At 40.9% G+C, this 14,175-nt stretch overlaps 2 protein-coding genes across 2 annotated transcripts; both read right to left on the bottom strand.

Moving 5' to 3' along the window:
- Nucleotides 1–3,693: 3,693 nt before the first annotated feature.
- LOC143364764 (inorganic pyrophosphatase-like) lies at nucleotides 3,694–7,555 on the bottom strand. Its single transcript, XM_076804926.1, has 8 exons — nucleotides 7,315–7,555; nucleotides 5,899–6,134; nucleotides 5,429–5,515; nucleotides 5,294–5,357; nucleotides 5,158–5,220; nucleotides 4,669–4,882; nucleotides 4,493–4,602; nucleotides 3,694–4,248 (listed from the first exon to the last, which is right to left on the bottom strand). Exons 1-8 carry the CDS (start codon nucleotides 7,505–7,507, stop codon nucleotides 4,217–4,219), a joined length of 999 nt encoding a protein of 332 aa, XP_076661041.1. The 5' UTR covers nucleotides 7,508–7,555; the 3' UTR covers nucleotides 3,694–4,216.
- Nucleotides 7,556–7,960: 405 nt separating this feature from the next.
- LOC143364763 (venom protease-like) lies at nucleotides 7,961–13,947 on the bottom strand. Its single transcript, XM_076804925.1, has 7 exons — nucleotides 13,915–13,947; nucleotides 12,349–12,654; nucleotides 10,212–10,517; nucleotides 9,191–9,490; nucleotides 9,004–9,111; nucleotides 8,477–8,637; nucleotides 7,961–8,401 (listed from the first exon to the last, which is right to left on the bottom strand). Exons 2-7 carry the CDS (start codon nucleotides 12,476–12,478, stop codon nucleotides 8,237–8,239), a joined length of 1,170 nt encoding a protein of 389 aa, XP_076661040.1. The 5' UTR covers nucleotides 12,479–12,654; nucleotides 13,915–13,947; the 3' UTR covers nucleotides 7,961–8,236.
- Nucleotides 13,948–14,175: the final 228 nt, after the last annotated feature.

Here is a 14,175-nt window from a genome sequence, read left to right as displayed (position 1 = left end):
TTCGAGGAATTCCACGGGACGCGCCGTAAGGGGAAACCTCTTTTTCCACCGCAACCGGGCCCGGGATTAGTGGCCACGTGATAAATGACCGTTACCTGAAAATGAATCTCGTTCTTTTGTCTGCTAGTCAGGTAGCTGTGTCAAGTCGAATGTTATAAACAATCGCGGGGACGTGATTCCGACGTTAACGAGCGTCTCGCGGCATGATTTATTTACGACCGATTTCGAAAAAATGCTGGCGAATGCTGAAATTAAACATGGCGACGAAAATCACGGGAAACTTTTGGTCAACTTAACCCGTGCTGAGCCAACCAAAATCTATAAACAAAGTAGAAAAATTTTGTACGGTTTTTTGCACAAATTCTTATTCGATGTAATTGATGCAATGGTGAACAAGGAATGGACGTTGAGAGCAGTTTTGTAATATATTTGGGGAAACATTCAAACATTGTTGAAAGAAATTCAATAGACCGGTTGGTGACACAAGAGTTAGAAAATCGAAAATTAGCGGATATACAGGGTGAGTCACCTAACGTTTGCATCTCAAATATCTTTGCTGTTTTTAAAAATACGTCAAATGTCTTAAAGACACGGTAAATGGTTCACACGATGCCATTAAAATATTTCTTCTTGTCATTTTGTTCTTTTAGAAATTTCAAGGTCACCTTAATTTTTTTAAACCGGACCACCCTCTTTTAAACACCCACGATGATGGTTCCTTTCAATATGAATTCAATGATTATAATTACTCAGGGTCATTCAAGGTCACAGACAGAGGAAACTTATAAAATTTTTTAAATTTACATTTGCTAAAAGTTTGCGTACAGATGAGTGCACTAAAGTCCACCTCGGATGTACTTGACAGAGTTCGACATTTCCTCAGAGCCCATTTATAAAAATGTATCGAAGTATACAACCATCATAATGATCATTTTTGAAATACAGGTATTCTGCTCTCATGTTTCAAATCTTATAGGTTTCCGTGGCCTTGAATGACCTTGGGTAATTATAGTCACTGAATTCCTAATGAAACGAACTATCATCGAGGGTGTTTAACACTAGGTTTACAGAGCACTACAAATAACTATTTTACATTACATTATAAAAATAACATGAATCTATCTATCAAAATTTGTTGCCATTTTCTAAATAATATATACCCAAAGAAATCAATTTGTTAAATAATTCTTCATGGATGCATCTTTATAATCTCAATATTCGTAAATTAAAAATATTAGAATCCGTCTGGGTTGTGTTCTGCTCTCATATTTTAAATCTTATACGTTTCCTTCGTCTATAACCTTGAACGACCTTGACTAATTATACTCCTCACTGAATTCCTAATGAAGGGGACTATCATCGTCGGTGTTTAAAAAGGTTGGCCTGGGTTAAGTATTCTGCTCTCATATTTTAAATCTTATACGTTTCCTCTGCCGGTAACCTTGAATGACCTTGGGTAGTTATAGTCACTGAATTCCCAATGAAAGGGACTATCATCGTGGGTGTTTCAAAAAGGGTGGTCTGGTTTAAGTATTCTGCTCTCATATTTTAAATCTTATACGTTTCCTTCGTCTGTAACCTTGAACGACCTTGGCTAATTATACTCACTGAATTCCTAATGAAAGGGACTATCATCGTGGGTGTTTCAAAAAGGGTGGTCTGGTTCAAGTATTCTGCTCTCATATTTTAAATCTTATACGTTTCCTCTGCCAGTGACCTTGAACGACCTCGGCTAATTATAGCCTCTAAATTAATAATGAAAGGGATTAACATCGTGGGCGTTTAAAAAGGGGGGTGGTTCCGTTTAAAAAAAATGGAGGGTGACATCAAAATCTCTAATGAAATAACATAAAAACAAATATTGCATTCAACTTTGTCCTTGAGACATTTGGCGTACCTTTAACACTAGATTTACGGGACCCGTCAAAATGACGGATTGTAATATTTTTAAATTGCGAATATTGAGACTGTAAAAATGCATCCATGAGCAATTATTTAATAAATTGATTTGTTTAGGTATATATTATTAAAAGAATGACTACAAACTTTGATTTTTATGAAATAATGTAAAATAGTAATTTTTAGTGCTCCGTAAACCTAGTGTTAAAAAAAACGAGGGTGTTTGAGGTCCAAACGTTACTCGACTGACCCTGTGTAATAGAAACGATAACAAACGAATAATTTCCTAAACTTGGATATCGGGTGATAAGCGAGATAAATGCGCGCGAAAGTTTCGTCGAAATCGGAGTACCGACATTTCGGCGACGCTCCTCGTAAGGTGACTTTACAAGCGTTTGTGAATTTGAACGCGAGACCACCGCGAAATGAAATCGTTGCCATTATCATCTATTTAATGTTATCGTCGTCCTCGTCTACGGGATCAGAGTGGTAACGGCTACGCGGGACCGTGTGCTATAGTTCGAAAGTTAGTAAAGCGAGGACTTTAGCGGCCGGGATGGATATACTTTCCGGCGCGTTCCTTCAACTTTTCGTTCCACCTTTGAAGATACTTCGAGACATAAAAGCAGGCCTGTATTTCGAGTGGAAAGTTTCCGCGGCAATTTGTCTTACTATTTTCTTGCGGCGCTCGCGTCTCTCCTACACCCGTATCTCTTGGCCCACAGCTATTTTCCTCGGTGGAAGTGCCACGGACACTTCCCGGGGGAGTAGAAACCAGGAAGACAGCGTCGCGCAGACATTTCCTCCGCAAAATAGATCGCATCGCGGCAAGGACAAAGGGGACGGCGGGGAAACGCGGGGGCGGCGCGCCAGCCACCTCATATTTGTTAAATATTACCTCGCCGGGCTTTGTAAGGCTGCGTCGCGGAACCGCCGGTTAACCACGGTCTGATAAAGCGGAATCCGCGGCTCCTAATCTTTGTGCAGCCATGCCTCCTTTACTTCGTTAGCGCTTCAGCCACCGGCGGTTATTCAACAGCCCTTGAACAATCGTGGCGCAGAGTTTCTTAATCAGTTTTCCAATAGCGACATATTACATATTACCTCGAACTGAACTTTTCAATGTTCGACAGAGAAATCATCGAAAAACACACACACACGCGCGAAAATTGTTGAAGGCAAAGAGGCTTATTTGTCACCAATATTTAGAAGAACAATTCCAAACAGTAAAGAGAAATTATAATACCTGTCGTACATGCTATGTCGCAAACGGGTCGACAAGCTAGTTAAAATGTTGTTTCTTCGTTCGAGCAAAATTTTCTGTGACAAAATGTTCGTTTATAGCGACCGCGTAATTTTTTAGCTTCGATTCACTTTCTCCTAGGCGAGTCGGATCCCGGCTCGGTAATTTATTGCGCCAAAGGACCGATTCGTCTCCCCGGTTATGTACGTGTGTCCTGCAGCGCAATGTATGTGGTCTGGCTGCCAGTATGTTCAAGCACACCGCCGAACAGACACGAATGTCTCCTCGGAGACCGCTTCCTGCGGAATGTGGTGGCTAAACACGCACCTTCGACGGGATCACGAACTGTAAACGATCCCCTCGTTGGAATTAAGCTAACCTTTAGCTAGCCGTGCTCGTCGTTCCCCTAATTTACACGTTTCAACGGAACAAGCGTGAATCATTTCGCTCTCACCGTAAATAATCTGAATACTGGATGCTGGGGGTACTACAGCAACAACGATTTAAGGGAACAGTTTATTTCGAGGGGTCTACAGTTGAATGTTCGTTCGTTAAACTAGAATTGTGATTTATTGTATTACATCGCTCTTGCAGTGTACAAATAACAAATTCTAAGAACTAAAAAAATAGTAAGGAGCTCGTTGGTACCGTATCATTCTCGTTGGATGCTTACGGTAGAGTTGTATTACATACTATGGACGAGAGCATATTCGTTCTCCCAGCACCACCCGAGATAGACGGTTGAATAAAAATACACATAAGCTTTGTACATTGTAGACCGATCCGATAGTGCTACGTTCAAATAAATAATAAGCTAAACGTACAACCGCGCGAGCTGTCATGTTTCACCGTGTTTTTCAGTTGAGTGCCGCTTGTTTCTGGTGCATGCGGTGCCGCTTAAATATTAATCGGAGCCTAGCCGTGGGTGTATATCAAAACCTTCGAACGGAGCCACTCCGTGGAAATAGTTAACGGGGTGTACTCGGGGTTTCGCGTGCCAGCAAAACAAGCGAGTATGCGCGCGGACAGCTAAGGTAAGTGTGTCGATGCGAGAAGTACCTTCTCCTTCTATTCTCACTTAAGATGCACGTAATGCCATTTATCAACTGAAATCAGATATCACAGTGTTTTTCACAAACGTTTAATGCAGGAAACGAGTACAAAGTCTAGCGGTAACGATCGGAGGAACTTAATAAAAATCTCAGGTCATTATCAGTTAAGATACGTGTGGTTGGAAGAGAAGCTTATAATTTGTTTGTTACTCGCGGAATGAAGTAACTTTTATCAACTGCAACGAAATAGAACCATGAATGAAGAACCTGTATTGCGATAACTGTGGTCTGAACTTACCGATAGGCTCCGCGGTACGAGGGTCTTGCGGTTCCGGAGCTTTCTCCAATACTTCCTCGGCGGCCTCTGCGGTGATCTTGAACGGGCTGTCCGCGACTGTTAGGTTCGTGCTGAAAGCAAATCGGTTCTGCGTTAAACGCATTCTCATTTGTTTCGAATGACGCGGATTCACCAACCATGCGATTCCTCCTGTAGGCGTTTCCCGTTTGATGAGATTCTGCCAATGCTCATGCACCGTCTGCACTACGTTCCACGCGAAGTCTTTCGACTTTGCCTCGCCGTTAAAGGCGAACTGGTTCTCCGGCTTGCCGTCCGGAATTTTGTAGATTTTGAACCACTCGACGGTTGCCTTCATCAAGCCAGGGTAATGTTTTTCAATGTCCGACACATCTGCGAGAATATAACTTGTGTACGTCTACTATCGTCAACGTAAGAATAGATTAATTATATGAGTCATCCGACTGGGTCATCGTCGTAGTTAGCGTGTGCCCTTATCAAAACGCGGAAGTCGATTGTGTAATACCGTAATTTTCGCGTATGACCGCTACATGTTTAATAATCGACCTATTCTTTTTCGGTTCAACGGTTCGCGTTCTCGCAGCCGATTACGTAACGCGCGTGCGCACGCGGTTTTATGGTCGTATTTCTTCAAATAGATCTCGTACCGTTCATTTGGTCGGCCAATGGATCGTTCACGTCGATGACTATGATCTTCCAATCAGCTTCACCTGAAACCGCCAACAATTAATGTTACGAAAAATGGATTAATTATATGGAAAAGCATTTACTTTTGATACACACCTTCGTCGATAAGGGCAACAGCGCCGAGAACCTTCACTTTCAAAACTTCACCCCTTTGGGCAACCTGTTAAAAAATGATAAATAACATATAAATTCAGACAAAAGAAGAAATGATGTAGGCAAACGTATTCTTACCCTGTAGCCTATTTCCAGGACGTCTATGGGATCATTGTCTCCTTTGTGACCGGTAGCTTCATCCAACTCTTCTGGATTTTCCCATGTCTGTAAACCAAATTCAAATTAACAGTGAAATCATTTCTATTCCTGTACTAGTGACAACAGTACATTTAGTTCGTAATTGGTTCGTACGCGTGTGCGTGGAAAATTCAATAGAGAATGCCCTTGAATTTAGATTAGAGCTTCACAGTAGATATGATAAGGAAGTGTCCCTACAACTAAAGCCTGGACCGGCATATCTATATTTATTTGCTCATTCTCCATGAATTCCAACAATGAGACCGATTATACTTCCTGAACCATTGAGTCATACGATAAAATCGATTGATATTGCACGTAGGATAAAAAAAATATTGGATACAATATACAGCCTATCGGGGATCTATTGTACGAGTGATTGTTATCTTGCGAAACAGCTTTTTCTATACCTGTGGCAAGGCACCGTAATTCCATATGTAACCATGATGTGGGAAGCAATTGGCAACGTATCTTAGCTTGCCTTTCTTGATATCTTGCTTAATTGGATTCAAGGTTTCCTTTAGGTTGATCTCCATCTTTGCATTTGTCCATCTTGGTATCTCAACGATCATATTAACTATTTTATTGGCTTCGTCGGCGTAAAGCGGAATGTCGTGCATGGGCGAAATCGGTACCCCATCGTTCTCTGTAATACACGGAAAAATCTATTCTCCATCTACAAAATCTACTAGGGTAAGGGACCTGATTACTGTGCCTATATTAAATATTCTCAGTTTTAAAGCATAATGAACATTAAAACAGAGATATACAACATTAATATCTGTTTTTTCAATATCCATCAATTTTTAAATTCATATTAATTGGCACCCCCACAGTAATTGGGTCCCTCATTCTATTATGCGCGATTGTTCGAAACAAAAAATATTAATTTTCGTGGGACAGCTAAAAAGCATTAATAAGGGACACCTGTATATGCGAATCGAAAGCGAACATATGCGGCAAATAGAAAACAGGCGAAGCTATATTTTTTCCCCGCGCGCGCTCGAGCCGTTCGAACGCTTTCACCTAGATCGGAGATCTACAATATTGAACGCAACCAACGATTAAATTCTCAATTTAAACATAATTTTCGCAGAATCGCAATTAACTAAAGCAGCCGTCTGACAAATATTTATTGGAATCCTAGAACCGACAATTAACGGAGTAACAATTTCGGTCAGCGATCGATTGCTCGCATACGTACTCAAGAGTTAACGACTTGAATTTCATCGATCGATTGTAACCCTTTGCACACGGAGTCATCGATTTTATACTCACAATGTCCCCTCCGAGGGGACATCCGAGTGCAAAGGTTCAAACCGGTATTTCCCACGGTGAATTCTTTCCTTTCAGTCGACAGCGTGAATTGAAACCGTTCGAACTATAGAAACTCGGATCGATAAATTCTCGGCTCGACTTTCGCTGGAAGTCAAATGTCACGGTGACACTACGCGGTGATCAATTCCACGTGGAAGCGAAACGCGCGAATAATTGATCGAATTTACGCAGAGAAATCTGTAACGTTTTCTGTTGCAGCCGGAGAATAAAAAAAAACGGGAAAAAACGTTATGCAAAATGGAGAGAGAGAGAGAGAGAGAGAAGGAACTGAGCTAATTGTTATGCGAAAAAAACCGAAAGGAACGTGAGATCATTGCAAAAATAGGATGGCGAATAGAGAGAGTTATTAGGAAGAATATGATACGTTTAATTGTACGGATGAATGCGTGAAGCGAGGCACGCGGTGTTAGCGGAAAGCGATCATCGCAGAAATCTGTTCGCACGAGGTCGTCGGTGTTAAAGGTTAGGTTATGTCATCGTCTACTCACTGAAATAAATCCTGTAATCGGTGGTATTCAACGCGCCCCGTTCGACCGTCGTGAACGACATGCTGCTGCGGAATTTCTTGAACACTGAACAAGATACCGATCCAACGGAACTACCGGTCGCTGCTAATCTGAGCGGCACAGTCAACTTATTTAAACCTTGGCAACGTAACACGCGCAACGTTATCAGCGACATCCTGACATCTGACGTCGGACGTGCGTACTAACGCTCCCGGTTAGCGCGCGAACAAATAAATGGCTCGTGTATAGCCTTATCAGGAAAGATAACGTTCAAACGCGAGAATTGTTATGACACAACTGCACCCTGATTTGTTAGTCAATGCGACTGGAGTAGGACAATTGTCGATTATTACATGGAATTTCATTGGGTAGGTTATGCTTGGGACTCTGCAGAATCAGTCGGGAAGGAACGCGCGGTTGATTTAAATATTTTAATGGTGGTAATTAGACTGCGAATTTTAATGCATTAGAATAATGTTAAGAGAATTTAAGAATGTATTATTTTCAATCCATTGAAATGATTAAAAGAGATAGCAGTTGTCCATCTGGCTTCTGTTTGCTGCGATCATTGAAAGAAATTCATATTTTGCATAAAAATCCGCAGTCTAATAATAATAAAATGACAAAGTACTTTACTCAAAGGTTTATTCCACGACGAAGAGAATTTTTATGGTTGTGAATCAAGAGTCTAGTCCTCAAACGAACACTTTTCCTCAACAATTAAAAAATGATGTATAATGTTACAGATAATGCGTCAGCGACAAAGAGGATGCACAAGCATACGAAACAGTTTCAAAGCTGCGTACATTTGAATTCTTTTTGCATAACACTTGTGAGCAGTTCACTAATCGAAACAGATCTGGTTTGTTTGTCTGAAACAGGTCAGAATTTGATTGGTTGTTAATCATTTCAGAGCCCAGACGATGAAATCGAGGAACTCGGTGACCCTAGCATAAACGCCAGGATATCCCGGCCGGGCGCAACCGTGGCCATACGAAACAACTCCGATCTGGTAGTAGGTGAATTGATCCTGGGGCGTGGATATCATCAGAGGTCCTCCGCTGTCGCCCTGGTACACATTCATTTTTTAATAATAATTGCAATCGTGGAAACGAGTCGTCCGAATTAATGAATATTATCTCACGTTACAGGCGTCCTTGCCACCCTGAGCGAAACCAGCGCAGAGAACGCGGTTGTCGATCACGGCTGCCCTGAACTTGGACAATGCCTGTTGGCATTCTGCGTTGCTCACCACAGGTAGCTGCGTTTCCAGCAGTCGGTCCGAGCGTGCGAATGAAATATCCTCTGCAGAAACACAGAAAATACATTAATTCAACAGAGTTCATTTCGAATTAGGCCACGGGTCCTTATGGGTTCGAAAATAAAAATTTTACTGTCACAACAGAAGACTTCTTGGTGAACCTACAGAACAGCTACTCAACCTCCAATTTCAATGATTCTTGGATATGTCACATATCGACAAGTATGAACAGAAACTAAGCGAGACCACAACTGTCATGCACAGGAAAAAGTTGTTGGAAATCTGGAGATTTATAACGTATTCAAAAATCATTCGATATGTTTCACTAAAAGAAAGTGATTGCGCATATATAAATTTGATAGAAAAATTTGCAGAAAGATCCGCAATTATTGTCATTTTGTTTCGTTTACCAGAAGCATTGTCTGAAATAGCGCCCCATCCAGCGACGTGTACGAACTCCCCGGTGAAATTCTTGTTCCGCATGTTCTCGTCAACCGGAAGGCAAATTGGCCAATGTGCTGAGAAATTGGTGAGAACACGTTAACCAAGAAAAAAGATTAACCAACACTTATTGATACAACAGCGAGAACGACTAACAGGAGAATGGCACATCTTGCGCTAGCCTGAGGACAGCTATGTCATTGACGTAATGATCTTTCGTGAATCCAGGGTGGACGATCTTTTGCTCGATATCGACGTCGATCGGAAAAGCTCTGTCATCGTCTCGTGCCAAATCCGAGTCTCCTATGCGAACCATGTACAGGCTCTCCACGACTGCACAGTGAGCTGCGGTCAGAACATGTCTAGCCGATATCAAGGTTCCTCCACAGCCCCACAAGGGCTCTGAGGAGTTGTTCTTGTTGCGGAATCCTAGGGCTGCGATCCAAGGCCAGGCACCTGGACACAAGCAATCTTTTACTAACTGTTTGAAAAAAAAGTCTAGGAAGGAAGATCAGTTGCAGAAATGTTGTAACTAGTCCTACAAGGAAAGTTAGCGTTGCTACGCATAAAGTCCTCGGCCAAAAAATTAGGGCCATTTATAATTTTCCAAATGTTTCGCGGTGGAATTGAAAGACCAAAACGTAATTTAATAAACCAGAGACGTTTTCAATGGGATTCATGATGGGGGAGCTGCCTGGCCATAGGGCTACAGGAACGTCAGTCACATATGACTGACAGTTACTTTTGACTGAGTTTAGAAATTCATTTTTATTATGAGATATCTAGATAAAACGAATTTTATTGGAGTCTTTCGAATTCAAAAGGGTTAAGACAGCATCCATGATAATACATTTTAAATTTCTAGTTTTGGTTTTATTAATTAAATTACTCCGATTGTGTAAGAATCTCTGTGGTTGATAATTGGCACTTAAAGTTGCTAATGCATGGAAATTAAAATTGCACGCAGGGGACGCCTTAATAGTTAGTAAAATAGAATAATCAAATAATTCCGTTCAGGCCTCTCAAGTTTACTAGAAACGGCAAAGACATCAAAAATTGCGAGTGGCACTCATTTTTTGGCCAGGGACCATGTCTTTCATTAGATATGTATAAAGATGATACAGTTACAGCTGGTTTGAAACATTCCTAGACTGGTTTTTAGAAGTAGAGGACTTACCGAACCGCGAAGGGGTTCCTCCGATAATTGTGCTGTAGCTGCGCAACACGTGGCCACAGTCTGGCAGTAGCAATGGACCGTACGGGGTTGTAGTTAATTCATTGTTACCTCCAGGGTTCGTTTCGCCCATGGGACAGCACAGGATCGGAATGTTATTCTCTAAAGCGCAAAGCGATCGTCTCACATAATCGCTGGCTTGGAGGCCTTGCTGATTCAGCAGCTCGTACAGTACCGGGCAATTGTTTATGCTGTTGCACCGTCCTGGTTTGTTGTTCGGGGTGATACACTGTTGTCCCACGATCGAACCTGCCGGAAGAATTCACAGATTTTCAATTCCTTACCTCATGACTGACTTTCTCGACCAAGATTTTCAAGTCGTAGAAAACTTGGAGGAATCTGTGTATGTATTATACAAACGGAACGAGTCACTTTCTTAACGACCAGTTACTCGACGTCTTTTTGTACACAATTCATCCATGTTTATTCAATGTTCCAAGACAAGGAAAATTCACAGTCGAATATTCACCAGATTCCACTCATTCCTGGAATCGACTCGTCGTTCTAAAAGAAAAACATATCGTGGAAATATATTTATTGATTACGTATCCGTACGAGCGGAAGGTGCGGATCAGGCTAATTCGTGAATTCAGATTGCTGTTCGACGCCTGTCAATTGGTCGTCGACGAATGTGCTATTGCGCGATTCTGTAGAAATATGAAAACGTTGTCCAAATGTCAGCTGTTGCAAAACTTTGCTCGAATAAACTACGATTGCATGGAGAGCCTAATTGTGAGACTGTACACAGCAAGAAAAGGAATCTTATCGATCACGAATAACGTACAGACATCTTCAATAATTATTTCGCAATTACAGGTGAATTGTATAAGATCCAGAGCAGTGATACGACTACAATGCGTATTCTACTATGTGTCATTTGTTTCGTTGTTTCCGCCATGTAGACTGTTTCAGAAAAATCGTTCGCTATTGTCGCGTGCATACGTAGGTTGTTTAATCTTCCTAAAAATGTTCAGTACTTGAATCAAATTCCTCTGACACAAATTACTACAATCCCAAGTATTATCGCGACGCATGGCCTCCATACAACTGTACACAGAGCTGCGGTCATAAAGGATCGTTCTTGCTGCGGAACCCTAGTTGGGCTGCGATCCAAGGCCAGGCACCTGGCCTAGGGCTGCGATCCAACTAGGGCTGCGATCCAAGGCCAGGCACCTGGACACAAGCAATCTTTTACTAACTGTTTGAAAAAAAAGTCTAGGAAAGAAGATCAGTTTGAGAAATGTAACTAGTCCTACAAGGAAAATTAGCGTTGCTACATATAAAGTCCCCGGCCAAAAAATTAGGGCCATTTATAATTTTCCAAATGTTTCGCGGTGGAATTGAGCGGCCAAAATGTAATTTAATAAACCTGAGACGTTTTCAATGGGACTCGTGTCGAGAGAGTTGCCTGGCCATAGGACTACACGAACGTCAGTCACATATGACTAACAGCGAATTCAAAAGGGTTAAAACAGCATCCACTATAATACATTCTAAATTTCTAGTTTTAGTTTTATTAATTAAATTACTCTGATTTTGTAAAAATCTCTGGGATTGACATTTAGCACTTAACGTGTTAACGCATGTAAATTAAAACTGCACGTATGGGACGCCTTAATAGATAGTAAAATAGAATAATCAAATAATTCAGTTTTGGCCTCTCCAGTTTACCGGAAACACGAAAGACATCAAAAATTGTGAGTGGCAGTAATTTTTTGGCTAGGAACCATGTCCTTCACTAAATATACAGGGTGAGTCACCAAACGTTAGCACCTCAAATATCTTTGTTGTTTCTAAAGATACGTAAAATATGGTAAGGACAAAGTTGAATGGTACAATGGGGCTGACACGATGCAAAAAAAAATTTTGTTTTTATGTCATTTTTTTGGAGATATCAAGGTCACCTTGACTTTTTTAAATGGAACCACCCTTTTTAAACACCTACAATGATAGTCCCTTTCATTAGGAATTCAGTGACTATAATTAGTCCAAGGTCATTCAAGGTCAAGGACAGAAAGGTGATGCAGCTACAGCTGGTTTGAAACATTTCTAGACTGGTTTTTGGAAGTAGAGGACTCACCATGCGTCGGAGCGATTGGTTGGATCACTGTGGTGTGGGTTTCGTTGCTGAAGCCGTCGTGTGGTGGTAACAACGGGCCGTACGGGGTTGTCGTTAATTCATTGTTACTTCCAGGGTTCGTTTCGCCCATGGGACAGCACAGGATCGGAATGTTATTCTCTAAAGCGCAAAGCGATCGTCTCACATAATCGCTGGCTTGGAGGCCTTGCTGATTCAGCAGCTCGTACAGTACCGGGCAATTGTTTATGCTGTTGCACCGTCCTGGTTTGTTGTTCGGGGTGATACACTGTTGTCCCACGATCGAACCTGCCGGAAGAATTCACAGATTTTCAATTCCTTACCTCATGACTGACTTTCTCGATCAAGATTTTCAAGTCGCATAAAACTTGGAGGAATCTGTGCATGTACAGGGTGTCAAAAAATTATATGTCACGGCCACTATAGCGTGATTCTACACCTACGATGGATTTTTGGTGGAAATTGACATAAAAAACACACCGCAAAATTGACCTTGACCTTGAAAATCAAGGTCAGAAAACAACCATTTTTTTGTTTAATCGTGTTCTACTGGTCATAACGATCAACTTTGTGAAAGAAATAGTAGTATCATGATTATGATAATTTCGTACCCAACGAGATAGCTTACTGATGGTACCCGCTGTATGATAGTACGCTATTTACTTATATATTGGCGCTGGATGTAAAAAATTTACAAATAAAGAAGCTGCAAAAATTATAAGAAATGCAACATCATTTTTTAAGAGAACGGTTGAGATGCGACCTATGGTTTCTTTTACAAAGTTGATCCTTATGACCAGTAGAACATGATTAAACAAAAAAAATTTTGTTTTTTTGACCTTGACTTTCAAGGTCAAGGTCAATTTTGCGGGGAGTTTTTTATGTCAATTTCCACCAAATCGTAGGTGTAGAATCACGCTATGGTGGCCGTGACATTTAATTTTTTGACACCCTGTACAGTGGGCGAAATTTGTATAAGGACACTAATATTTACGTAGTACTACTGCCTCGTTCAGACTGTAAACAGCGTGTGTAGCTAAAAGAAAGTAAGTATTAGAAAAATATAATACTCCATTTTACAAATAATTCAATACAATCTATCTATTAGAATGCCACGTGGAAAAATTCTAAGCACAGAAGAAAAAATGAAAATACAAGCATATCGTGATTCATAACTTTCTTAAATTAGGTAAAGATTATGGCAAAAACCACGGAGGTGGGAATAATAAACTCACGAGGCCTAATCGTCCATGCATTTTTAGAGAAATTAAGACTGAAAATAAAAGTGCTGGTCAAGTAACAAAAGTTTTGGAGTTGCCAGTAACTGTACCAAGTGTACAGCAAATATTACAAAAAGATAAGCGACTGAAGTGGACAAAAAAAGCAGTAAACCACCTCTTACAGAATCTCACAAAATTACTAGATTAGATTTCGCTCAAAGTCCTATGACTTGGGATGAGTAGTGGAAAAATGTTATTTCTTCCGACGAGAAAAAATTCAATTTGGCAGGCCTGATGGATTTAAATACTATTGGCACGATTTACGTACTGAAAAATCAATGGCGATGAGTAGAAATTTCTGCGGTGAGAGTTTGATGTTTTGGGCTGCGTTTAGTCATTCTGGAAAGACACCGTTATGCAAAATTTCTACTAGATGGGATGCAGATAAATACATAGATCTATTGGAGGACAACTTAATACCCTTTGTTGAAGAAAACCATAATGAAAACGTCATCTTCCAACAAGATAATGCTGCCGTACATAGTGCGAGAAAAACAAAAGAATGGTCCCATCAAAAAGATTTGCCGCT

This window comes from Halictus rubicundus, unplaced genomic scaffold (genome assembly GCF_050948215.1).
Source record: "Halictus rubicundus isolate RS-2024b unplaced genomic scaffold, iyHalRubi1_principal scaffold0963, whole genome shotgun sequence".
Taxonomy (NCBI): domain Eukaryota; kingdom Metazoa; phylum Arthropoda; class Insecta; order Hymenoptera; family Halictidae; genus Halictus; species Halictus rubicundus.
The sequence above is the reverse complement of the archived record's forward strand: the minus strand, read 5'-3'. Positions and strand labels throughout refer to the sequence as shown.